This window comes from Embiotoca jacksoni, unplaced genomic scaffold (assembly GCF_022577435.1).
Source record: "Embiotoca jacksoni isolate LCO1_2020_lvr unplaced genomic scaffold, fEmbJac1.0.p SCAF_2, whole genome shotgun sequence".
NCBI classification, from domain to species: Eukaryota; Metazoa; Chordata; class Actinopteri; family Embiotocidae; genus Embiotoca; species Embiotoca jacksoni.
In genome coordinates, this window is record NW_027185340.1 from 753,134 (window position 1) to 780,501 (window position 27,368).

Genomic DNA, 27,368 nt, shown 5'->3' on the forward strand with positions numbered 1-27,368 from the left:
TATGATGTGTAAATTATTTGATTTGCAATGAGGAATAACTGAAAACAAATAAAAATCTGCCCTGTTTTTTGTTTTACTTTTTTTTTCTTCAAATTGACCAATAATTATGTTTGCTTGAGTCCACTGTGGCCTTCGTAGAGCTGTTAGTTTTGCCTCTGGCTTTAGATACTCCTGATGGGAAAGCCTTTTGCAAAGAGTTAAAGCCTCTAACCTTCACTATAGTGCATCTTCTAAACAAACGTATTCTCATTTCCTCATAGACTCAAACCGAGCCCAGATAATGCCCTTTTGTGGATCAAGAGCAGAGCGAACAGCAAGGTCTTCACTTCATTGGAGATAATCTGTAACTGGCCAAAGACAGCGAATCCAGATAATTGAATACAGACTAGGGAAAAGCAACAAGAGGGGCATTTAAAAATGGAGGAAAGTTGACAGTGCTTAAGTACAAAACCTGAAGTCATGAGAGTCCGAGCGCAGGCAGGACTAGATCCAGCGTGGCGGTGTGAAGTGTTACGAACAGCGGTGTTGTCCATGAGGGCCGAGGCAGAGCGGAGAGAGGCTGTCTTTACTGGGAGAGATGGTGTATCCACAGGCCGTTTGGGCTGGATAGAGCTGGATGAATTCATTAAAGGAGGCGCAGTCTCTCCCAGCTGCCATCTCTCCCCCTGCAGCCAGACTCCGATCAATGGCAGGAATACATCCAAAACAACATTTAGCACAAGACCTCGGAAGCAGGGGTGCATTTAAGACTTCTCTGTGTGCGCACATCTCCCCTGGATGTGAGCACTGTTTCAAAATGTGCTATTGAAGTAGAGCAGGGAGGTACAGGGGCAATGTGTTTGTTTCACAACAGAGAAGATTGTTTAACACGGATGCTTTAGACAACAAATTCTGCTCCATTTACTGTTGTGCAGGGAACAACCAGCCATTATCCATGACTATATTTTTCAGATTCTACAGAGCCTTTAAAATCAATTAAAAATATGATTACTTCAAATTTGTCCTCAGCCTCACAGGAATTGTTTCTGGTATGAGTGTAAGGCAGATCTACTCGCTGCAATGTATATAAACGTGCTTCGTGCTGTATTCTTAGACCATTTACAAAAAATAAATGTCATGACAACAAGTAATGATGCTCAATAATGTTGAAGTAAACTTTCACGCAACTTAACTTTGTTGAAGTTTACATGAACCTAACTTGTATCGATGATACATCTTGTGTGTATTATGTAATTTAAATTGCATTGCATTAGACCTATCATGATTTCAAACATAAACTTGGACAAGCAAAAGCAAAATGCTTCTAGTACCATCTGGTGGTTATAAAAGTATGTCAGCACTGTGGAAAGCAAATAATGCAGTTTATACATATGTACACATACTGAATAGTATATTGTTCACACAATTCAGTAAATCATTTTTGACAATGGTAGGCTAATGTGTCCCGTACAGACAATACATCTAGTGGGACTAAATTGAACCATGTGCTGTATCCCATTAGAAATCCTGACTTATGCAGTCATAATAAAAATCTCTCTGAACGGAGCAGCACCCAACTGAGACGGCTCGGTCGGACATTTTATCTTGCAGTTAGATTGGCCTATTTTCCTTATAAAGACTATAACGCAATGTAATTAAATACGGTTTTATATTTTAAATAAAGGCTGAGTTCATCCGCCAAGTGATCAGTTGCTTCACACTGCACCAGATCTTATCTTAGCTCTTGAGTTAAACATTTACACCATTAATAACATTAATAACAAACCTACTGTAATGTGAGTTTAACTAACTGTGTGTTCACCATGCTGCCTATTGTTATATGTTACAGTAAATGATGGAAAATCATACATTATAAACAGACATTGTTTATGTATATAAAACTGTGCAGTCCATGACATTCATTATTCAATGCACTGTTATCCAGCTGAAAACAAAATCATGTCATTTGAAATACTTTGTTTTAAAAAAACAAAAACAAAAAACCCTGAATGTATTATTTGCCTTTCACAAAAGAAAAACGGTGCGATGCTGAATATGCACAGCAGTGGTAATAACATAAAGAACAAAAATGTATGTGATGCTGTAGATCCATATGAGTGGTAGTAACATCAAAATACCACCAGCTCAGGTGTTGCAAACTCTGTACCTGAATCTTTGGAAATATAAAAGCTCAATTTAAATATGCAGTCAATTCCAACATGATCAAATTCTCTCATACCGCATTTCTGATTTTCTTCTTAATGGTTACATCTAAAACTGGTGAAATATATTTCATTGCTCCTGTTCCAGAGTAAGCTCATGACTAATTTTGTGAACACAGACATTTCATTTAATCACATACATTTACAATGAATGCACAGTGCAGGGTGGTGAGGTTGCGTGCTGTCTTACCACCTGGACATTAGCTCTCTTTTTCTCTGCTCTCTTTTGCAGTCTGGTTGCACGGCATGCACAGTGACACTTCCTGAGAGGTCATCTTATCTCTCAATTAGAAAAAGAGAATAATTCTCTTAAAAATTACCTGAATACTTAGAGATGCAATGACGATGAAAAGTAAGATAGCTTAGTTTTACTCAAATTTAACAGGACAGAGGTGTTGTCTACTACAATTTCTAGCTTGATATGATTGCTGATAGACAATGATATGCCCTTGCTGGAATTCAACCATCCTTAGCTTGAACAGACCATAACTAATAAGTATATACTGTATAATGGAATTACTCTGTAAGTACTACAGGAGACATGACATTTTTTTCAGTGAAAACTAAAATTCTTTCTTTCACTGGTGCCATGTTATCGAAATCACAAGCGGTTTGTAGTCTGCTTTACAATATACAGCAGAAAAAGTCATGGACTTTGCCCAATGGATGTATTGCCACAGATAGACGTATTACAGGGCTGAACAATAATGCTGCATGTGATCTTTAGCACCAGCAGTCACTTATTATACAGTCTATCGTGAAATTCAGCTTTTTTTTCCGGAAAGAAAAATAGGTCTGGACCATGTACCACATTCTGGAAATATAGCTTTCTTGTTCAAGGCACGAGAACTCTGGGAGTGTTTGTCCAGAAGAACCTGGAGTTAAGGTGCATGTGGGCCCTCGGGAAGTGTCCTGGGTCCCTTGTTCACAGGGTGATCCCGGCACAGTGGTGCTTTAGCTTGCATGGAAGCACCCCACGATTTAGCAGGTAAAACTCCACCAACTGGATCAAGTCAGTGAACCGCGTGTGACCATCATCGAGACTGTAGAACAACTCCCCTTCGTCATCCACCTACAGTAGAGCATGCACACACGAGATAGGTGATTTACTCAGCAGACTTCAATTATTTATTTTTTTCAATTAAAAAAGTGAAACAGTAGAGTACTGTGCAAAAGTTTTAGTTTATTTAGATTTTTAATTTTTTATATTTTACGCAGAGCCACCCGGGATCTGATCTGCTATCGCCCCAAATCATTCTACAGTACAAAACAAAGACCTAAAATAGATCCAGAGTCAAAAAGTACTATCACTGGAGACCGGAGCGACGAGTCCTGCAACATGTGGTGCGGCCCCTGGAGAGCACAGATCTCCATGTCACAGAGTCAGTCTGGGATTATGAACACGAAGAAACACAAGACAATAACAACAGATGAAATCCCGGCCCAGTATCACGCTAAAGCGTGTAATGCACCTGCCGGTCCACTAGAGGACAGCATGACGGTTAGCATCTCTTCTAAGGCCATGTGATGCAAGTCACGTGACAAAGTACAAAAGCGCTCAAGACCACAAAGTGGTGGTCAGTCGGGAACAACGTATGCACAGGGGGCAACCGTTCAAGTACACAAGAAACAGTCGTGGATTTAAAAAACAAAAAACTAATTCTAACCGTAATCCAGTAGTTTTAGTGCCCAACCCTGAGCACATGTTTTGTTTTATTCCTAAACCACATGGTTTTTGATGCTTCGGTGAGACATAGCCAGGGTACGAGCCTGCTGGCCTTTAGTGGACTGTGTGTGTGTGTGTGTGTGTGTGTGTGTGTGAGGGGGGGGGGGGGTATTACATGCGTTGGCATGATACTGGATGGCTAAATCTACAGAAAAACTGTGGCTGTGTCTCAAATCACAAACTTACACACTTACACTTAATATCTGTAGTGCATAATTGTGTTCACACTGTCAAGCATGGAAACCTGCAGTGGTCTATAAACCTGGATAGTGTGCTCAAAACATCCAAAATTCAGTCCGCAGAATGGCAGCGTGCATTTGGAGACAACACTAGCGTGTTGAAATTCACACACTACAGAAATAAACTAACATGTAAGAGGACTAAAAGAAATACGCAATTTGAGACACAGCCTGTGGCAAGATGCTCGAACAGCCTGGCTGCCAAACACCGTGTACCTGGGAGAATTGGTGCTGTAATTGTTGGCACTTGTGTGAGGTTAATGTATATACAAAAACAGTATTTATGGCAGTATCTTTGAAAGTATTCTCATTTTTAGTGCCTAAAACTTTTGCACAGCACCACACATTCAAATTATACTCACTGGTAGGATCTGAAAATGTTTGATTTTCTGCATGTGGCACAGTGACAGTACAAATGTCTTGGGGTTGCTTTGGCTGTCCCTCAGAAGAAACACCCTACAAAAAAAGAAAAGTCTTTATTGTTGTTCCAAAGCTAAAGTAGGTGCAAAAAATGGCCATTTTGCAGCCTTTACCAATATTTAAAAATGACAATGAAACTGCTTCACACAGTCCTGTATATGATAGCCAATCAGAGAAAATGGATTTAGCTGCCTTGTACCACATAAAGATATTCAGATATTATTATAATACAATACAAGCAATACAATAATGCAGAAGTGATGCAATTCCAACATGTCTTCTGTCTTTTCATAGAACTCCAATGATTACATTTTGTAAATAACACTCTATTGCAAATTTGTATTGGCCATTGAATATTTTACATTTGTAACACATTTATAATCACATTTTTAATGTGACATCACATGATGTCACACAAATCTTTTATAGGGAAACGATCAGGTATCTACTGCAATACTTGTGATTGGTTTTTCAGTTAATGGAGAGAAAAATAAATGCTGGGAGCCCTCTTGTCTACCTATTAACCCAGATGTCCGAAATCAGACAATGCAAAAAATAGAAGAGTACTTGCCCGTCAATAAGACCCTGTTGAGCAATTAGACGCTGAGCCTCTTCCCGAGACAGTTTGCCGTGAAACCACGGCTGAGCCAAGTGGATAGCTGAGGCACAGAAATGGTATGTTGAAAATTTTCTTTCAGTTGTGTCGTATAGCAAACAGTTAAAGTGTTTCACAGACCTATGTTTGGCACAGAGCTCTGCGCTGCCGAGGGGCTCCCATGACCACTCAAACGGTGGCAGCTTTTCCTCTGAGGGAAAAATGAGTTACAGGCAAGTAGAAATAATGTAAATACCTCGTTCAATTAAGCTGTTTCTCTTGTCTTGGTATTGTAGCTCATTTACAAGGTGCTTACAGTTGTTGGCCTTATTAACTTTGTTGACCTAACCTGCTGTAGGTATGAATGTACAGCATGCTGCTTACAAAATATTATGAACATTATTAATAACTCTTAGATCATACATTGTACGAACACACGATTCCATCTGAAGAAGTTGTTCTGAGGTTCTCCCACTTCATAAGCACATTTATTTTCGGAAAATGTTCCTTCTAGTCATTGTACTATAGAAATATGTTTCCACTGGATGAAACAACAGTAATGTGGGGATGGTAAAATAAAGTAATATTCATTATTATACGCAAATATATTATTTCTTACTTATTTGCGTTAAGGGAAGCTTCTCCAACTGCTCAGAGAAAGAGAAAACGTACCCTCCATGACAGGCCTTCCTCTACAGCCACAGACAGCGCTTCAGACGGGTTCTCGATCACTCGACTCTTTTGGCCAGAAAAGTCCATGGCCACCAGTGAGTTCTCGGAGATGCTTCTCTGAAATGGCAAAGAAATCATACATTGTTATTTGACTGCGTACATTTGAAATAGTCATCAACTTGCATGTTTACTCTGTCATGTTAACAATTTAAAATACTAGATTATAAATAGCCAAGATTCATCTTATTTTTGGTCCACTTTCCTTTTACACTGAAAAGGAAGTCGACTGATGTTTGCTGCCTTGCAGTATTGTATTGCCATCTAGTGTTTGAGTAACCAAACTCCATCTTCATCATTTCTAGATGATTGCACACAGAAAACTCCATTGAAAAGGGATTAGAGTAGCTTTGAAAAGAATGACACATGGGCACATTTTAGTCCTTTAAGCTGTCATTAAGTGAGTGGCTCTAAATAACTGCACACACACTCAAGAAAATTCTTCTTATCAGGATTACTGAGAAGCTTTTAAATTACCACATTCATTCGTCTACCACCGGCTAAGCTTGCAATTTAAACAAGTGGTAAAACAAAGTGAGTGGTTTTTACTTTTACAGCCCCTCTTATCCACTCTGCCCCACTTCCAGTGATGTAAAGATACATATTTTTTGCTTATAAATGTGTTGATCAACATTGAATATGGATTATTTTATGTGGCATATTCTCAACTTTCTGAAGGAAGCTCAATCTGTCATAAGATCCAGTAGCCTGACCCTGCATCTGGCAGATAAATGTACTCTCCTATCTTTCTAGCTAATCCTCTTGGTGAGGCCATTGGTCACATACGACCCTTCGACAGCAGAGAAGAGGTGGTGAGTTGTTAAATCTGAGAGCAGCTGATCACTGTGTATTTTTAGAAGGTGAGTAGTTGGTGAACATGTCTATAACCCATAAATAGACTGTGTTTGCTGCCACCAAAATACCCTCAGTAGTCTGAGGCTATTCTGGGACATGAAAACCCACCTTACCACACTGAAGGTGCCTCACTTGTCCGATGCAGTTATATTACTACACTGCTATGTGTTGGCACGTGCTATTTTTAACCTGAAAACGTATCTTTAAAGCTGCATTCATTGGTTTTCTGTTGGTCTTGGGGGGAAACGGAAACAAGCTAAAAACATGTTACAACCTTATTAAGGTACACTGGCAAACATGCATTTATACATCCACCTGGCATGGAGCGGCATTCATTTGGAGTTTTATTTATGGCCACCTGATGAAGTTAAGTCACATTCACCCTTCTTTTAGCTTTGGTCTGGTCTCTTTGTGTTTTACCTGCTCAACGATCAACCATGCTCCCCAGCTAGTTGCTAACAATATCAGTTTGTCATTTGTTGTTTTGCAGGTATGGCAAAGTGTGATGAGCAGAGTTTTTCAGGAAAAGAAAAAGTAACTATTGGGTATAGAAACAATGTTGACGGGTGCAGAGAAAGAGGGCGAAAAAACAAAACAATGAGCTTCACGTTAAAAGGGGCTTAAAGGCTCCATGTAGCTAAAGTGAAAGATAAGGTTTGGCAGCAATGTCGGTTCATCGTGACAACTTACTGCTTACACACAATCACTCGACTCATTGTTGATCTAAAAATACTGATAAGATCACCCTTAAATAAAATGTTTAAAACTACTTTAGCTCCGAGACAAAATACTAATATAAAATGCTACATTACAGTAAATGGTCAAATCCAAAGTGCTTCATCTTACCATTGGTGAGGCTTTTTGCTTCTGGTTTGGCTGAATGAAATTTTGGTACAGTTGCACCCCGAACTGAAACATAGACAAATACCAGCTGTTAGAATTTTAATCCAAATATTTATTGCATGTTAACTTTAAAATGCTTTCAGGCCAGAAGGGTTGTGATGTGAAGGACCAGATATATATAAGTCCGTTGTACTGTTGTACTGTATATCATTTTTGGACTAGCAGGAGTGACTAATGCTCTAAAGTGTATCCAGCAGATATCTAGACAATGAACACATGCTGCTTCTATCAAGAGTGGCAGTGCTAATCCAGCATCACTCAATAGTTTCCCTTGACCTCCTCCCAAAGCTAAATCTGATTCTAGCACTGACTCAGCATTCCTCCCCTTAGATATCACCCAGAGTTATTCATCAGCAAGCCAACCTTTAACAAGCGCATGGCTGTGATCCAGCAGGTCCTGGTCTGCTCATCATCCGCACAAAGCAGCTTCAAGTCCCGGGCTGAACTGCACTTTGTGGACTGGGGCGAGAAGTTACAAGGAAACAAAAGAGCTCAATATGCTGGGAATCGATACCCTGCTTCTGCTCTTTTTGTACACACTTTGCCACTTCTCTGTTTCACGGTAACAATCCCTGTTACAGTACATAAAAGAAAGTGATGGTACCTTGACAGAGAAGCCAAACTCTGTGGGTGCTCCATGTAGTTTTTTGGCTGACAACACAGTGTAGACATCACTGTCACTGAAGTCGGCAAAGAACTGGAGATGCCTTGGTTCCTGTGAACAAAAGAGAGGTCATAATAAAAAGTAAAAAAAAGCACACCATAGGTTTGAACTTTAGTTGTGAGTTATCAAACAAGAAAACGCTCTGAATTCTTAATCCTTAAAACTGTTGTAAAAATCTATTGCATGTGAGGAATAGACATATCTTATGTCAGTATTTGTTTCTGTCAGTATCTGAGTTTTTTTTGTCTTTTTCAATTTAAAAAATGTGAGACAAATGTTAGAAACAGAATTGATGGAATAATGCACACAAATCGTAATTATCCTTTGGAAATTAATGGCTAATGATAAAATACTAAAGCTGCAAAAAAGCAGAAGATAAACGGCATCTACATTTATCTCAAAACATGCGTACAGTGTAATCTGAGAGGTAGAACATTACAGCTCACTTAGAATAAAGGAGGAGGCCAGCACACTTAAATTTACAAAGTGCATTCTTATGTGAAAATAACACTTTATCACTCACTGTGGGTGTGGTTAGCCTATAAATGTAATGTAAGAGATAAGGATTAATTTAGACATATTGATAGGGGTTGTGTCGAGATGGTATCAATGGCTTCATTGTGCAAAGGATAACTTTCCAAGAAGAAAAAAAAGCTCAAAGACTCCCATTGTTCTGCTTTCATGTGACACACTGTTCCCACTTCCTTATTTAAAGTAATGCCTCAGCCATTAGTGTCTGTGGTGACTGACTAGCAGTGTGTCTGACCAAGACCACAGATGAATGGTAAACATGCTGAACTGGAAGTGGGCGCCATACCAAAGCCTACCTGCACTCGACAACAAAAGGTCCACTGTTGTAGGAAATGAAAAGAGCTGAAAAGTGGTTGTGTTGGCATGGCTAGTGCCCAGGTATAAGCTTCACTTGTCAGCAGCCTTGAGAGTACTGTTTCTGCCTGACTGCTCTGCCAGCTGACCTAAGGAAAATCAAGCTCAACCTGTTCCACTGCCCTCTCAGAACATAAGTGAGATGTATGCAGAGGGTGAACTGGTGACCCCGTGGTGCACAAACAAAGGATTCAAATAAATCTCTATAGATTGCGACAGGAGTCAGTTTTGCAATTGTATTGATTCATTTTGTATTCTTTATGTAGACTGTGTGAACTAAGGACTGGGCATTTAATTTAAGTAAAGAAAAAAACCTGACAGAAGATAGGATCTAATACGATGCAACTACAATGGCTGTAAGCGACAAATAACCCATTCTGCTTTTTATAATGGTATTTAATTTCCCTACAACATTGTGCGGATGTGTCTTTTTTAATTGCTTACTTACCTTTGAGGTCCCCTTATTGGAGAAATAAAGCCCAGACCTTCGCAAGACAAAATAAAATTTCTTCCAAGACTTCCTGCTTTGCTCTTTAGCATTGAGGTATCCATGGATCTCTGGACAAGTGCTGGATTTGAGAAAGGTCTGTGTTGGGTAGATAAATATTTGTCTATAGATGGGTATGTACAGTAAATTATCAAGTTAATACAACATATTTACACAAAGGCTTTAAATATAACAACAGGCACTCAAGGGAAGAGAGATGGCACTGGAAACAGAAAGAACTTGGTACCTGAATAAGCTCAGAGTGATCCACCATGCCATTGGTTTCAGTGGACATGGAGACCATGTGATCTGGGAAAAAAACCTATAAATATGAAAGTAACATCAGTTATTATCTCTTCATCCCACATAATGGTCGGAATATGGGAGGAATAGTTCAAAGGCAGGACTTATCCAATGCAAAATGAAGTGTATAAATCCATCATCAATATATCAAGCCCCATTTCAACCCACACTTACCAGGGGTTTCCTGAAGAATTCATATTTAGCATAATTCTTCCTAAAATACAGCCGGCTGTCTGTGTCCATCCCCCAGCCTGACAGCACCTCCATAACGGACTCATGGTCTTCAATGGGTCTCTCTAGTGAGACAATAAGAACAGAAAGAGAAATGACAGGTTGGCAGGTGTTTCTTACTGCTCCATAGATAAAAGATACAGCAAATAATCAGTTGTACTGCTTGTAATGAGTTACAGACATAGTTTTAATATTCTTAAATTCGCAATGCAATTATTTCTGCAACAGATTTCTTGGCTTACTTTTGAGGCAAAGAGTTTGATTATTAACCTTATATTAATGTGTAACCTCTGGATGACAGCATGGCTAATTATTTCCTAGAACTTAAAATGATTGTTAAACGAATGGATATATTTTGTTCAGACAGCCATGTGAAGCTGTGTTGAATAACATCAGGGCGAAGAAGTCATCAGACATCCACAATTTGTATTAGTTAATGGTTCTTTAACTCTTCATTTACACTTTATGATTTTCAGTAAAGATTCTCTGCACTGTTGAAATAAATCTGGGATTGTGAAACACGTTCATCGATGTGGAACCACATGGCACTTTAACACTGTAAATTTATTGATAAAATTGTGCAATGAATATTCAAAGAAAATGTCGTTTTGCTAAAGGATCTTTGTGAGAAGTATGGCAAACACTTACGGAAACCACAACAGTATAAACTGTACGGAAAAAGTATTTTTGACTCCAGCTTTTTGGAAATTCAGAACCTTCAAAAGCTCTCAGCCTTTCGTACACATCCACTGCAGTGTAATCTTTTAATAAGATGATTATTATTATTATTATCATTTTATAGACTAAAGCACAACAAGCTACTTTTGATTATTAAAAAACTAAATCCTACCTATTCCCAGATGGGTGAGGTGTTCAAAAAGAGTCCAGCAGTGGTCATCAATGTAGTGATTCTTCAAGACAAACAGCTGGCATATGTCCCGGGCAGTGACATCAGTGGGAACCTCTACAGCTTTGCTGGTATTATCTTCATTATAAACTTTAATTACCTGAAACAGAAGCATTAAATTAACAACCATTTTGAGGTGACCATTAGGTGACCAGTGTAAAAAGTGAAGCGAAGTATCAGACAAATGAAACCGTTTGACCCACGTGCAGCAGTTAGGTAGCCCACAACTATTACTGCAGCAACACAATCATTGAACAAGTTCAGTTGTTGAAAGCCTTACAAAGTAGAGAACAATATGCAAAGAATGTTCCAGGATGAATAGACTTGAACCTGTGATGAAACAGTACAGAAATCTTGCACTGCCACATTGAGACATCAAACACGTAACAAATTAATCTATCTGAAAGAGGAACTTACCCCATTGTTTGGATCCAAGCAGAGTACTGAGTGTGGGCAAGTTACGTAGCCTAAACATGGCTGAGAAGTGCACAGCATCGCAAAGGAGAACTTATGTGAGAAATATAAAACCACACATCAGACAGTCAAACAAGAGTCAGCTGGGAAGCAACAACTTTCTCTCACTTCCTCGTGCTCTGTGCTGCAGTGAAGCTTAATGGAAGTAATTAGACAAACTGCCTCTTAGCATAGCGCTTTCCTGACGCCACATATCTGTATCACAGGGGCTTGATACCAAATCACCTGCCTCCTTTCCCCTCCACTAACAGTCAAGAAGCCAGAGATCAATCTGCTCCTTCGCTGGGGGTGGAGAGAGAGAGAGTCACATGGTTCTACCCCCTTTCTTTTCACATTCACACACCAATGGCAAGCAGATCTTCTACATAATGCCCTGCAAGAGCCCAAAGAGCTGGTTAAATGTACTGGTACCTGGGTCAACTCAGTGTCGAGTTGACAGAGGCAGGTAAAAGAGGGAGGGAGGTGCAGCAAAGACTAAATGGCTGTCTATTTTCTCTCAGTGAGGTCTATTGGTAGTTTAAATCTGGGCAGATAGAGCCTGATTCTTTTAGTGCAGAGAAAGGAGGTCAGCGCTCTTCATCACGGCTGAGGTTTGAGCCCTCTATCAGCAAATGGGGGCCTCAAGCTATGAAACCACCTCTTGGTATAAACCATTTAGTATTTAACCAGCCCCCCTGTAGCCTTACATAATACGTTTTTTTGTTGATGTCTAACAAAGATAAGGGTCTGCATTAAACAACGAATATATATATATACTGGCAGTCTAACTGCATGTCAATCAAACCAGGAACACCCCTGAACATACCTCCCTTTAAACCCTCATGAGTTATTGAGTATTTTTTTAGAAGGACCACCAGAACACTGATCATCGTAGTGAATTTAGCAAATGACACCGTAATGACTGATGGAAAAATTTATTGACTTTGTGTTTTATGAGAAAAGTTGAGGCTTTTTTAATCAGAATCTATAATAGCAATACGTTTTTCAGATCCGCATTGGCTTTACTTAACAGACCCGAGACTGTATTTTTATATACAGTCTTTGGTCTGACCACAGTCCTTGGGGATTGTTTCCAGTTGTTGCATCCTAATGGGCGTAGCCCTCAGGTTAACTATTGGAGCTGCTTTTAACCAATTGCATTGACCACCATGTACCATATACCATATACCATGAAGCGCCAAAACTCACCAAGCTGTAAACAACAGAGAACCTCCCCCAGTGTGAGCAGAGTGCAACACTATGTTGGTAAATGACCATTTTGGACAGAATTTTTCTTACTCCGGCTATAATCTCATATTCCTTGATATTTGTCCGCCTTGGTAGAACTGTGTATTGCGTCATCTAGCCCTACTACTAGACCCACTGTTGGAACTACATTTAGAAACAAATACCTTCCTTCATTCATTGTGACTACAATATCATCGCACTTAGCCACCCCATCTGGTCCGCCCTTCTGAGTGTCTGGAAGAATGTTAATGTGAACGGGGTTTCCAGACTATAATCACAGAGAAAACTGAAGCGGTGAGAAATAGGCGATTATAAGTCTTGAGCTTCATTATCTAAAAATGTTTTACTCAGAAACAGAGAAAACATTTTAAAAAAGTGTATTCATTTAAATACATAAATTCTAGATTGAAAATTAAGTGCTATTCATTCACTGAACTGCTGACTGGCTTCAAGGATGTGGCTTACTGAGAATTGGCCCAATCAAATCATTCAGGCATAACATGTCACCAGGAACATATTCCTGGGTTTATCAGAAGGTGAGGAAGTCTTGAATTTGGCATTGCAAATCTACGTTATGTTTGCATTACTTTGCAAAAAAACAACTGAAAACATCAGAGTTAGTTTCAGGCAAATTTTTGTTTAGTTACCATGGTACACTTATTAGACGGTATCTTGTATTTGAAATTTTAACTAAATATTTTGTACAATATTGTAGCATGGCATCACTCAGTGATGTGAATGACTCAAATGAATCCTGCTGTGTCACTGATATTGAGTCTTCTGCTTCTTGCATTTCAGAGAGGTTGGCATGCTACACATACAGTACAACCATAGGCAGAAAATGGTAACTGCAACAACTGAGAAACATGTGGACAAAACAAAACATACAGTTTGTATTATTAACAGATGACAATTATATTATTTAACTTCAACAAACCAATTATTGTAACATTATGCATCATTTTTCCCTCAAAGTATTTGAAAACACTGAGTGGACAGTAGTGTTAATCATTGGTTGAGAGTTCCTAATGAATGGCCAGGCATGATAACCCTCTCTCTGCAGGAGCCACTGGCGCCTTTGTCAGCGAACACAGAGCTGCATTCATAGGCAAGCAACACTGTTTCAAATGCACAAACTGTACGCATGTTTTCATCAGGGAAGCATTCATGTCCTCCTTGTTCTTGCCAATCTTAATTTTAAATTCTAAAATATAAAAATTGACCACGACTGTTAGAATAAAGATATGAGTTGATTTTGTTTGACCAGAAGTCTTAGGTGCAGTCATAATGAGATGGTCGTTTTAAAACCTGAGCACTGGACTGAACAAAGCAAAGGTACAAAAGTGGAGAGGTATTTTGTTTCCTGAGTGGTTAAATTGCTGAAGTTCTGCATTGAGGGCCAAGTTTACACCAACTGCAAGTTTATCAGGTTTACCTATCTTAGTCTAAACTTCTTAAAAACCCTTTATGAGGGTTATAATGTATAGTTTTTGTTGAAACACTTCAGAGAAATATTGATTCAACTGTATGATGATTTTTGATGATGTAGTCAGTGGTGCTGTGAAATTGTATTGGGGACAGGGAACTTTCAGTATCCTTGACTAAGGCTGAGCGTACTTTTAAACTTACCACAGAATACAGTATCAGTAGCTTCAAACAATACTTCAACTGGTTAAACAAACAAATATTCCAGTATTTCAGTACAATATTTCGATTTACTGTATTTAGAAACTAACTACTAACTTTCATGAACTACAAAGAGGCAGTTCATGAAAGTTCATCTAGCCAAACTAACACTAGGTTTTCTTATTATGTAATTGCTTTTCATATACGTGCAAAAAAACTCAGTGAATAAAGAATACCTATTGAAGAATTGTGACAAAGATATATACAGATATATGTTATAAAGTTGAAAAACTAAACTTGTCAGTGCAGTCTGGTGCACAAACTGCAAAATATGTATAATTATATACATATACGTACAGATACGTACATATCTGTATAAGTGGTGGGTTAATATTAGCCAGTCATTTTGATCCACCAATTTATCACTCAGGATCTATTAATACAGCGTCCTAATACAAATCACATTTAACAAACTATGACACCAGCTGTTGCTTTAAAGAGATGTATCACAGAGGTAAAGGGTGAAGCAGGGGCAGAGCAACGGAACATGATGTGCTGTGTTACAACCGTCTTTCAATGAAAAACAAACAAAAAAATAGTCTGCACAGTAACTCCAGATACGGAGTATAAAGCACTAAATATAGTCTCATTGAACATAAACTCCCCTATTAGACCTTCTTATCTCAAGGACAGGACAGTGTGAGCTATTTTGCCAATTAGCGTCCTCTGTTTGAACCTTGAAGTGCACTCCCACAGCTGTAGCCTGGCGGTGGTGAGGAGTTGGCCTCCAGCCTTGTCTGTGTAAGAAAACCACTGAGCGTTGTCCTCCCAGTTCCTCCCAGTAATAGCACTGGAAAAGCTGACTCAGAGTCATATAGGACTTCCTTTCCAATGGCCATACAGAGTGCTATTTATGTCAGCTATTAACAGTTGCACTGCCAGCAACTACTCAAGTGATGAAACAGAATTGGATCAATTGAAAAGTAGCAGCCAAAGCAGTGCATTCATTGTGCAACAATGAGGAAATGAAATATAACAACAGAAAAATGTTATCAAGTAACACTGATCATGCTGGAAAGCTAAAGGCTACTTCACAAATGAAAGTAGCTGTTGGGCTGCGGTGTGTATGGAAAGAGCTATTATAGAAATATGGGAAACAAATTACATTTGGACATGCAAGTCATTCGATGAAAATACACCTACTACTTTTCAGCTATGACATAATGCCATACCGTGAAGTAAACAGTAAGAACTAAAGAAAGCAAGAATTGATCAATGCATTTTAAATAATGGAGCCGTTTTCATGGAGAGAAGGTCAGAGTTTAAGAATTTATATTGTGATGTTGTCTGACCCATGTTTATGAACATGAACAACCAATACTCAGATCAGCCATGTCCTACGACTGTAAAACACTGTTTAATACGCCTCAAACAACGTTTCCACATGTTATAAGCTGTCATTTTTCAACCACCGAGTGTAAATTTTAAAGTTTAAACAAGTAATAATAGCACAGTCAAAGTATTTTGAACACAATGTGTGAGCAGAACATGAACCTATTAATGATGATAAAATCTTTGGAAAGCTTTCAACAAAGTGAACCGTTGCATACAGTTCACATGAGGTTGGACTTCATCGAGCACCATCTGAAAAAACAGTTTAAATTCAGAGTGCTGAGCAGAAACAGGCCATCACTTCACTAATACAGAGAAATAAGCATTAACGGTTAAGAGATAGTACAGAGGAAATCCATGTAAGAGTCCTACCCGCTTCTGCAGACAAAGAGGTGTGATGGCAGGCAAGGTGACTCTTCTCGCATTGAAATTCATGCTTCTGCCTTAAGTGCACAATTAACAATGAGAATAATATCCATAAGTAGTGATTGAAAGTAAGAATGACGTACAAATTACAGTTGGAAAGATAATTATGAATAATATACAAAATACATTTAATACAGGAGAGTTTTGGGAAGTGGCAACCCTATTCGAGATCCTTCAGAGTGCAAGTGTGAGAAACTAAGTCATACTGCCTCCCCACAACACAAACTCCTCCCGTGTCCTTGGGAATGTAAAAGCTTTTTCCTTTTCTCCTCTTTTAGGAACTGAATTCCAGGAAATTAGAGAAAAAAGCTTTTTCTCCTGGTGAACAGAGTTGAAACATACAGTACAAGGCCAGAGATTCCTGTAATCCAAGTAAAAATGAAATCTTCCTAGTAATAAAAGAAAAATGTAGGTGCTGAAGAAGTTCCCAGAAAGTACTTGCATCCAATTGTTTTTGCTGACTTTGCACCCAGATGCTTACATATCTTTAGTCTCTGGCACCTAATATACTTGGCAAAACAAACATGCAGGAGCTTATGTATTAAAATGTTGCTTTAATGCTGTATACTCAAGGACATTGGCAAAAAAGTGATCATGAGAAATATCTACTGTTCAATAAATAAACAATAACTGCAACCACATAAGGCCTGACCTGTACACCAGACCTCAGATTATTTATTAGGGCCCGAGCACCAAAGGTGCGAAAGCCCTATTCTTATTCAAGCGATTATTATGATTCTCCGCAAACAACTACATTTTTGGCGGCTTTATCACACTCCAAAACTCCTGAAAGTTGGTACACTCGTCTCTCCCAGCGAAAAATTTCATATTTTAGTGGAGTCACGAGTGGGCGTGGCCAAATGGCTCGCTAGCGCCCCCTAAACAGATGCCCTGGCGGCTCCATTTACCTACATGCATGAAATTCGGTGGACATGTGTATCACACCTAGATGTACAAAAAAGTCACATTGCACCATTACGTCAACTCAACAGGAAGTCCACCATTTTGAATTTAGTCACCATAATTTGTTTTCATCGATCGGTGTGCCCGTGGCGTGGCGGACAAAGGGGGGGGATCAAACCCCAAACCTTTTAGATGAGAGGCAGCAGTGCTAACCACTGCAGCACCAATCTTCCCAGAAGTTAGACAGCATTGTGATAAATCTTTGGCTCACTGCAACCTATAACTCAACTGTCCACAAATATTCATTCAAATGTGACCAAACTTGCTGCAGCCATTCTTTGAATAGTAGATATACGTGTTTTCAAGGAGGTCTGCAGTGGTATTAAATATCTTCCTGTAATGTGTTGTGAATGCAAAACTTTTTCAATTTCTCCAAACATTTCAACTTCACTAAAAGTTGAATCAGCATCAACAGCTGGAATCTGAACCATTAATATCAACCTTGGTGAAGGAGAATCTTTTATCTGTTTAGTTAACCAGACTGTCGGTTGAGTCTCTGGAAGCTCTGAGTGAACTCCGTGAAACGCTTTCTCTTGCCGCAATTTGTCCTCCGGGGCCGAAGATAATCCAGCGGTCTACGACGCCGAGTTGGAGACGACCTCATGAAGACACGGGTTCGAGCCCCGCTCAGATATCACACATGGTTCATGGTTTACAGAGGGCAAGTCCTCTTAATACGTCCCCACAGAGCGTGGAGAGAGAATCCCTCTAAGGGTAAACCACTTGGTTCACGGAGGGTGAGACCTCCTAAGGCGAGTCCCTCTAAGGGTAAACCACATGGGTTCGTGTTTGTACGTGCAGTCATACTAATACCAAACCAAAGGTCAACAACAATACAAAACTCAAACAAAAAAAAAGTCCAAAAGAGACTTTTTTTAATTGTGCAGTGCGTTAAAGCAGTTGAGGCATGCAAGTAACTTGAGGCATGCATGTCAGTTCAGAAAAAGGTCATACTCCAAAAAGTGATTAAAAAAAGTAATCCAAAATATCCAAAGCATGTTGTCCAAAATATGATAAAAAGAAAGTCATACTATGTCGTCCAAAATATATTTTTTTTTAAAGTCATACCATGTTGTCCAAAAAGTGACACCAAATTCATTTTTGTATAGAGTATAGAGTATAGATTACAGAGTATATAGTATATAGTAGAGTATAGAATATATAATATATAGTATAGAGTATAGAGTATAGAGTATAGATTACAGAGTATATAGTATAGAATATAGAGTATAGAATATAGAATATATAGTATAGGGTATAGATTACAGTGTATATAGTATATAGTAGAGTATAGAATATAGAATATATAGTATAGAGTATATAGAATAGAGTATAGCGTACAGACTATAGAGTATATAGCATATAGTACAGAGTACAGAGTACAGAGTACAGAGTATATAGCACAGAGTACAGAGTATAGAGTAGAGTATATTATATATATAGTATATAATATATATTATAATCAGGGCGATGCAGCTAAGTTTGATGTTTGGCCGTGACACAGGAAGTTGATGTTTAAGGTCAAACGATGCTCCAAACCTCATGAAACTTCAGGCACCAACTTTCATGAGTTTTTGAAGATGTAAAAGCTGCCAAAAAAAGCCTTTTTTTTTTTTTAAGAAGCGTAAGGAACGAGATTGAGAAAAAAATGTAAACTGCAAGCGTGAATATGTGAAGCTTGGCGTGCTGCACATCAGAGAACCAGAGGCTCCGACCCGCTGGATCCCCGACGTGCAGCGTGCGAGTTTTCAGTTTTCATTTATTCTCTTATTTTAGAATACTTTTTAAATTAATTCATTAATTTACTATGATCATTATCATTACCAGTGGCAGTAATAGCACAGCTTATACTGTCTATGACATGTGTTTGTTAATGTTTGAATTAGAATATACTGTAACTTTGCACCTTTATTCATACAGTGCTTTGGAAATACTGTATTTTCAATACAGTCATGCTAGAGAGAGAGAGAGAGAGAGAGAGAGAGAGAGAGAGAGAGAGAGAGAGAGGGGGGAGAGAGAGAGAGAGAGAGAGAGAGGGAGGGAGAGGAAGGGAGAGAGAGAGAGGGGGGGGAGAGAGAGAGAGAGAGAGAGAGAGGGAGGGAGAGGAAGGGAGAGAGAGAGAGAAAGGGAGAGGGAGAGAGAGAGAGAGAGAGAGAGAGAGAGAGAGAGAGAGAGAGAGAGAGAGAGGAGAGAGAGAGGGAGAGGGAGGGGGAGAGAGAGAGAGAGAGAGAGGGAGAGGAAGGGAGAGAGAGACAGAGTTAGAGGTCATAAAATAGCTCCCACTCCCACAGCCATAATTTACTGTAAGACCAGACAAAAGAGGCCTGGTGGACACCAGTGTGCTGTCCTTATAGGACACACCCATTTTAAGGACTCAGTCTTTACCAATACATTATTAAAAATTGGAGCTCAATGTCAAATTTAGTTCACTTAGTTAATATTTTAACCATATTTCAACTGGCACTATATGGAACTATACTGTTAGTGCAGCCATTTAAAAATGTATAATAAGCACAATAGGGCCTGTGCAAAAAATACCAGATGCAATTTCAATAAACCTATTAATGCATTTAAAAGGAAAATAACTGATGCAGACCTCAAGGAGCCTGAACTTCATTGTCTAAAGATCACACACATACAAATTCATTGGACCCTGCTATGGTAATACCATATATCTTCTTCATTACAAGACAATGTATGCATTCAGTTCTATGCTTTTCAAAGCTTTTTTAAATATAGATTGTGTTTTTTTATGGTGTTAAAGCTACCTGAATGTGAATATTTTGGCTGACTCAATAAGTTAGAAGAGCGTTTGACTGAGATAAAGCAGCTATATGGAGTATACAATTCTTTTTTTTTTGCTCTCCTTAGAATATGCCATGATATTTACCGTCATAGCATTGGATATAGAAATTTGGTTCAAGCTACTGTCCTCTTATTCAACTCATGAGAACAGACAGGGAAAGAGGAACCTCCCACAACAGGCTTCATGTTATCTGGAAACACAGCACACTAACATGTGAGAGCACAGACAAGCAGACGCTGCTAGTTATCACACAGCTAAAATGAATTGGAATTAATGGAGCCAGAATGATAACAGAGGCTCCACAACTCCCATAACAAAGCCAGCTCCAGACACATTGTCCTTGACCACAGCTGATTCAATCAAGACCCCCGTGCAGGCTCAGTCAGAGTAAGACAGCAACTAGAGGTGCAGTATGCAGGTATACAGGTTACACCTATCTCTGGGCAGTGAGATTTACAGATGACATATCTTAAAAAGCACCAGCGATACAAATCACTACATATCTTAGACAACAAAGATAGCAGCCAGTCATGTTGAGCTAAACTTTTTTTGGTCACTGACTTTTATACTGTTAACAGCAGCACCAAGTCTCAGAAATAGCTCTTTAAAAGCCAAGTATTTAGAATAAACAAAGGGGACACAAGCGTCTTTCTTTACTGTGTCATTCAATGACATGTATAAGCTTAGCAGAGGAATATGAAATGGATAAGTTTAGATAAAACACAACAGAATAGTGACAAATGGGCCCATTCATAACAACCAAGAGGAAGCCAACGCAGAAAAGCGTGTTATTAATGTTAATGAAGAAGATGCTGCAGCACCAGCGCTGCTTTGTCCACAATTACCTAAACAGTTCTAACATTCCCAAATCTTCCTGAAAGCACAGCAGTCTGTCATTAAAATGCAAATACTTAACAGCTTGAAACTGTATTTAGGTAGCGTATTTGAGTACCATTGCCACTCAATGCTTCAGTTGCAACAAAATCTAGAGGAACTGCAGCTTCATGTCCTTCGCTGGCTTTATCACAGCTGTGGTTGTTGCCCATCAATATTAATTGAAGAAGTGCTGTGCCATACACAGTTAGGTCAACCCTTAGGGACATAAGGGATCCATTTTCATCATGCCCACAACCAGACCTTTGACTGCAGCTGTAATTCCACATATGATAGTTAAACCAGAGAACAATAACACACCTTGGATATTTGAAAAGTTCAGTAAAAATGGCTCTTTCATTAGCTGCCACATCATCCTTGAATATTTCTACATCAACTTTATTGTGTCTTTTAGTTGTTATAGTATTTTCTTTTACAGTACATTAAAGCTACAGTGTAAAACCTGCATCAGTTTGGGCCTATTCAGACCAAAAACATGGTTTATCCCACTTGACTATTGGCCTGAAAGGGATGAGAGACACACATGGAGAGAAATAAAGGGGCTCTGTGTGCATCTCACACCAGATGACTTCCTATATATAACACATACTCTCTGTTAGGCACAAGGAATGACAACTATGTGTGGGGATTACAGAGCATGACTCCTTTATTCCTCTGATTCTCACTTGAACTACTGCATTAGGCTGTGGCTCAAATGGTGGAGTGGGTTGGCTTCTAATCATAGTGGCGAGCACCTTGCATGGCAGCTCTGTTGTCATGGTGTGTATGAATGGGTGAATGGGAGGGAAAAATTGTAAAGCACTTTGGAGACCACTGAAGTAGAAAGGTGCTTTATAAGTGCAGACAATTAATGACCCATTTTAATGGTTCAAAAACAAAAGGATGCCCGCTTTTATTCTATGGACATTTTTTGACTTGCAATGCTTTCGACAGCTGTCGGATGGGATGTACTGAAATCACATTTGCATTCAGGTACTAGGATATGGCATGCAGGTCACCATGACTAATGCAAATGGTAAAATTACTAAGAGAAATAATATTTTGAGTTTGATATCCAGACTGAATCCTGTTGTGGAGACGTACTATCTAGAGAGTTGAAATATGTTCTAAGATATCTTGATTCCTGGTGCCTGCAGTGCATTTTGGCAGATTTTTCCATTAATGCGTTGAATAATCGAGTCACAGATAATCACTGGGGATGGACAAGTGGCAGCATTTCTGGGCCCTGTGAGCCGGTGGGAGTGGACTTGACGATCAGATGTAACGACATCAACGTGGAATTCTCTGCACGATGTCAGTGTGGTAGCAAGACAGTTTTCACGATCCTTCAAATATTTACAGCATCATCATGTCACTTTGAATTTGTGTGATTGTGTCTGCAGTGACAGCCTTCAATACTAAACCCTGATCACTTTTCCTGAGGTCATGCTCAAAAGTGCAGAAGGATTTAAGGATTTCACAAAAGGAATCTCAAACTTCAAACCTGTTTGTCTGAAACTGCTGAGGCAGCAGAGGAAACTCCAAAAAACAATCAGTCCAAACAATCACAGTTCTCTGAACCTTCTGTACATTAAGCAGCGCATTTCTATGTCAGGTCAACTTCACTACAGCCTATGTGCATTTAGAAATCTATTAATCCAAAGGGTGTTGCCGACAGCAGCAGCTTCTAGTTTCTCACTGATGTAATGATTTGGTGGGTTTGCTATGGAAACATACCGTGACACTGCAAATTGAAAGCAAACGGGAGGCTAAGATAAACTGATCTCAAGTCAATATAGTGAAACAGCTTTAAGGTTTGTGTAAAACAAAGAGATCAAGCAAAGAGTCTTGCCACATATCAGTGAAGCCATTCAAATCAAAGAATATACTGTATGCTCAGCGAGACTTTGTTTTTTCTAGATACCGCAAAGACAGACATCACTGCCATTTTCATTGCCTGCTCATTTTATAATCTAAACTGGTCGCTGGTCAAATGTTATTATGTTCAGATAATTATGACTGATGAGGAAATCACTACCCAAGCGGGAAGATCGATGGGCAATTTTCCATTATAGAAAGGGCTGAATGGTGTGTGAGAGGATGAGTGCTGCGCAGTTGGAACAATGATGTCATTGGTTTCTTGAGTGCCTTTGAAAGGAGGTCATTACCCCGCGCCACATGGATTGTGACATAAAAACAGCTGTTCAGACTGACATACTCCCTTTGTCTTCCTAAGAACGGCGCTGAAATGACTAAGTGAGAGGCTGTCACGCCAATGAAGAGCAGTCACAGGCCTCATCAGCGAGATACATAAGGACCACTTTAAGATTTGCTTACAAGGAAACCATGTTGTTTCAGTGTGAGGTCAGCTGGGTGTCATTTTGCCGTTTTGCTGAGAAACTTGAGGATTATTCTCACACTTATCAAAGAAAATCCCAAATCTGTGCAAATCCCTGACCTGTCTCCACAACAGGCTGGTGAGAGCACAGGAGAATTGGCAATCACTCTGTAATTTCCTGATGTGAAATCTTGAGTTGAGCCAGGAGGGAGAAGAGTATAAGGGCTCTTTTGAGACTTTGTGCATCAAGTGCAGACACTTGACAGATATAATCAAACAATATTACCACAATGCATGCAGAGGAATAAATACCAATTTGATTACATTCTCATACTGAGAACAATGGAAGCTGAAAACAAATTGAAACCAAAACTTTCAGTATTTTTCATTCTCAGCAATACATGAGCACAAAGAGGTCGAACAGCCTTCTGCTGATAGTTGCTAGTAACTGCAGAGCTCTGTAATTTCACGCTTTCCAATGAGTCATTGCTTTGAGCTGCCCCCTGCTGCTACACATGCACACACAAATACGTTGTACACACATGTATACACACACACACACACACAAACACACACACACACACACACACAAACACAAACACACACACAAACACACACACAACACACACACACACACACACACACACACACACACACACACACACACACAAACACAAACACACACACAAACACACACACACAAACACACACCACAGAGACACCAAAAAACCTGAAATCAACTCCAGCTTGCAGTACAGGGACCCACATCGAGGAAATATCTAGTGGTTGGCAAACCAGACTAATTTAACAGCCCTGGAAAATGTATAGACAAAATCCATTTTGAAAGCCATGTACATCTGAAGCAGACCCATAATTGTTAGCTTTCCATCATAATAAATGTGCTCTCTTTCTAGAATTTGGCAGTAGGTTCTGTACAAATGTTCAAATCAAGTCCAGATTACAGGGTAAATTAACAAAGTTTTTACTGCGCACAATATCAACGTTTTTTTCTTGACTTGCACTCACTGGTTAAAAAAAAGGGAAGAAAATGAAGGCAAGTTATTTATTATACGTTATGAATCCCCTCTGCACGTTGGAGATCGATCGATTGAAAAGTCTATTGTAAGTCATCAGCTTGCAGGGATAAGCAACAATAGCCGTAGAGTGCTTGCACAGTAAGACATTAACAAAAATGCCCGTTGGTCAGGAAAAAATATGCAATGTTTCAGACAAAGATTTTAAATTTGACCAGCAGTTAACCCTTCACTAACCCTGGCCCTAAGCAATAGCTCAGCAACAGTGGACTTGTCTTAGCTTTGGCTGTAGTGGGCATGAATGTTCTACTTAGTACTTCAAGAATTTGGAGTATTATTTATTTTATATCGCCCTTAAAACCAGAACCACAAGAGAAAAAAGGACGAGGGATCTATGAAACAGTGCCTTTGGTTTCTCTAAAATTAGCTGAAAATGTTAGCACGCCCAGCTAACTAGTTTGATACTTCAAACGGTAACTTCCAAAACCAAACACATGAACTAAATACATTTTAATGTTTTAATGTTAATTTTAACAGGTTAGATGAATTATTTCTAGAACAACAGATCCTTTTATATGGTCAACGAGTAAAAAGAGTTCTGCCAGCTAACTAGCCACGTTTCAGCACCAAAATCAACCGTCGTTTGTGCCCAACAAGAAGACTTCTAATGATAAAGACCTTCTGCTAAGACAAACAACAGTGGTGTTTGGCACCTGGCCAGGTATTTCTTCAGTTAACCAAAAACTTCATATCAAATTTCCAATTCAACATCCACAAGTGGTATGACACCTCACACGTCACCCACTCTCATGTAGTTTCATGTGTGCAGGTGAAATCCTGGGATCGTAAAAGTAGTAACGATGTGGATGTGGAGTGTCTGAGCATGCTGACACAGTATTTTCATCTCTTCACTGAAACTCATTTCCATACTCATATAACCGGTTGGACCATCCATAAGCCCTGAAGTTTCAGACAAATCACAAGCCAAACATTGCGTAACTATGCATTCATTTAACTTTCAAAACGCCCTGCAGTTGTTTTCTGGCACTTGTTCCAATTACAGTTTGCAGGACTCTGCTGCCTGGAGTAGCATATGGAAAAGGTTACAGCACAGTTTTTCAAATGTGTTGTCTCTAGCACTGTAAATGGGACACTCACCTGAGTTGCACTACTTTTGGTCCACGGTAATAAACATTCAGAGACGAGGGATGAGGGGAGAAGCTCAGGAAAGGGGTTTGGAACAAGGGAAGACTCCTCTCCCTCTTTATTGCTCCTGAAGGACACAAGAGAGAAAGAAAACGTACAGTGTAAGTGCATTTAACGAGGAAACCAGATCATCTTTAAAAATATGGAGAAGATTTCTTAGTTTATAAACACCCCAAATGTCAGGTTGAATTTCCAGGCAACAAGTAGAAAATAATGCACACATCTACAATGAAATGATTATACAGGGACATTTTCATACTGATAACTTCAATGAAGAGTTGGACCAAGCAGAATACATATTGTAAGAAACAGACATTTAGTGGTATATTGGGTTTTATAAAAAAGATGAATGCAAACAATAGATCTCGTGTCTCCCTATAAGAGTCAGTCCAGACTATGACATTGTAATGATTCCTCTGTTGCTCGTGTCCCATGTACAGGAATGGGGAGAGGAAATGGAGCAGGTGATAAACAAACTGGCAGACCTGAAAGGAAACACAAGGCTGCCTTTACATGGACCCCTCGTACTCTCAACTACCTGATGACACACCCACTCGCCAACAGACTTTCGATAAGACGGCTGGTAATGCACTGGTAAGTTGCACCTAATTCTCTCACTACAGTACACAGACAGTCCTTCAACACTTAGAGGAACCTATAGAGGAAAGTAAGCCATATCAACAAAACATAATCAATGAGAGGAATGCAACATTCCTGTAAATGTTTGGCAGCAGCCAGGACAGATGTTTTGTTAATGACTTAAAACAGAAAATGCATTCAGCATATCTTTGCACAAACATTTAAATCAATAAAACAGACCGTGTAAGTGAGCATCTTGATAAGGTTAGACAGATATCTCAGGACACTCGCGGATTAGAGGTGCTGTTCTCTGCCAGACTTCTTTACTGCTGAGTTAACAGTTATCTCCCACAAACAAACAGGTGCTAGTTTTAATTTACAGTCTTTAAATGTATTGCAATACATTACACTTCATTCACAACAACTCTACAGCTTTCAAATAGACCTGTGTCACTCATGCAAATACAAAGACTGTGCTATTCTTCTGCAGTGCAGCTCATGCTCCAAAGTGACGGGTAGAAAACACTACTTTTAGTTTTAGTGCAAGTGAATTTACCATGATTGAATCTTATAAATAGTAAAGAAAGGTCCTACCTGTTCCCCTTGCAGAGCTTAGTCCTGGTCTTCTGGGCATTTGGTGTTAGTAAAGGCTCTTGCAACGGGATGAGGGCTGGGCTGGGAAAGCCACTCACATTACCCTTACCACTCTGAAACAGCTCTGCTTTCTGTCCGAGGCTTCCAGAAGTGTGTATTTCGTCCAGTGTCTTATTCATAGCACTCATGTGGGTCGGCTAAATCCAAGACATCATCTGGAGCAGACAGAAAAGACGAGCTTTTGGACTGGAGTGTGTGCAGAGCACAGTTGGAGCAAGCTGGCTGGCGTGGCGCCTCTGCTCACAGCTCAGCAGAGCGCACACACACACACACACACACACACACACACACACACACACACACACACACACACACACACACACACACACACACACACACACACACACACACACACACACACACACACAAGTCTCTCTGGCTCATCTGCTGCCCACAGGGCTGGCCCAGTGGGGCAAACCAATCCCTCCTACCTAAACATGATCCACCACATTAAAGATATTTTCAACACAATGACTCCTAAAACAGACATCCTTCCTCTGACACAATAGCATATTAATAATCAACTGATTTGAAGTCTTTTGTTAATATTGTACATTTCTTTTGATTTTGTTTTTTTGGATATATTTGCCATTGCAAACTATAAAACACACAGCACACTTACACA

At 39.4% G+C, this 27,368-nt stretch overlaps 1 protein-coding gene across 2 annotated transcripts; it reads right to left on the minus strand.

Moving 5' to 3' along the window:
• Positions 1-1,327: 1,327 nt before the first annotated feature.
• Positions 1,328-26,913, minus strand: grb14 (growth factor receptor-bound protein 14). 2 transcript variants are annotated; one of them, XM_069153738.1, is made up of 14 exons: positions 26,684-26,913; positions 25,463-25,577; positions 11,089-11,245; positions 10,182-10,303; positions 9,952-10,026; positions 9,666-9,803; positions 8,273-8,383; positions 8,032-8,127; positions 7,612-7,674; positions 5,854-5,970; positions 5,323-5,392; positions 5,158-5,245; positions 4,529-4,622; positions 1,328-3,273 (listed from the first exon to the last, which is right to left on the minus strand). In XM_069153738.1, exons 1-14 carry the CDS (start codon positions 26,869-26,871, stop codon positions 3,127-3,129), a joined length of 1,581 nt encoding a protein of 526 aa, XP_069009839.1. In that variant the 5' UTR covers positions 26,872-26,913; the 3' UTR covers positions 1,328-3,126. The 2 variants fall into 2 exon arrangements, with proteins under 2 accessions (XP_069009839.1, XP_069009840.1); XM_069153739.1 differs by lacking the exons at positions 25,463-25,577; positions 26,684-26,913 and adding an exon at positions 11,563-11,672.
• Between the last annotated feature and the right edge of the window lie 455 nt (positions 26,914-27,368).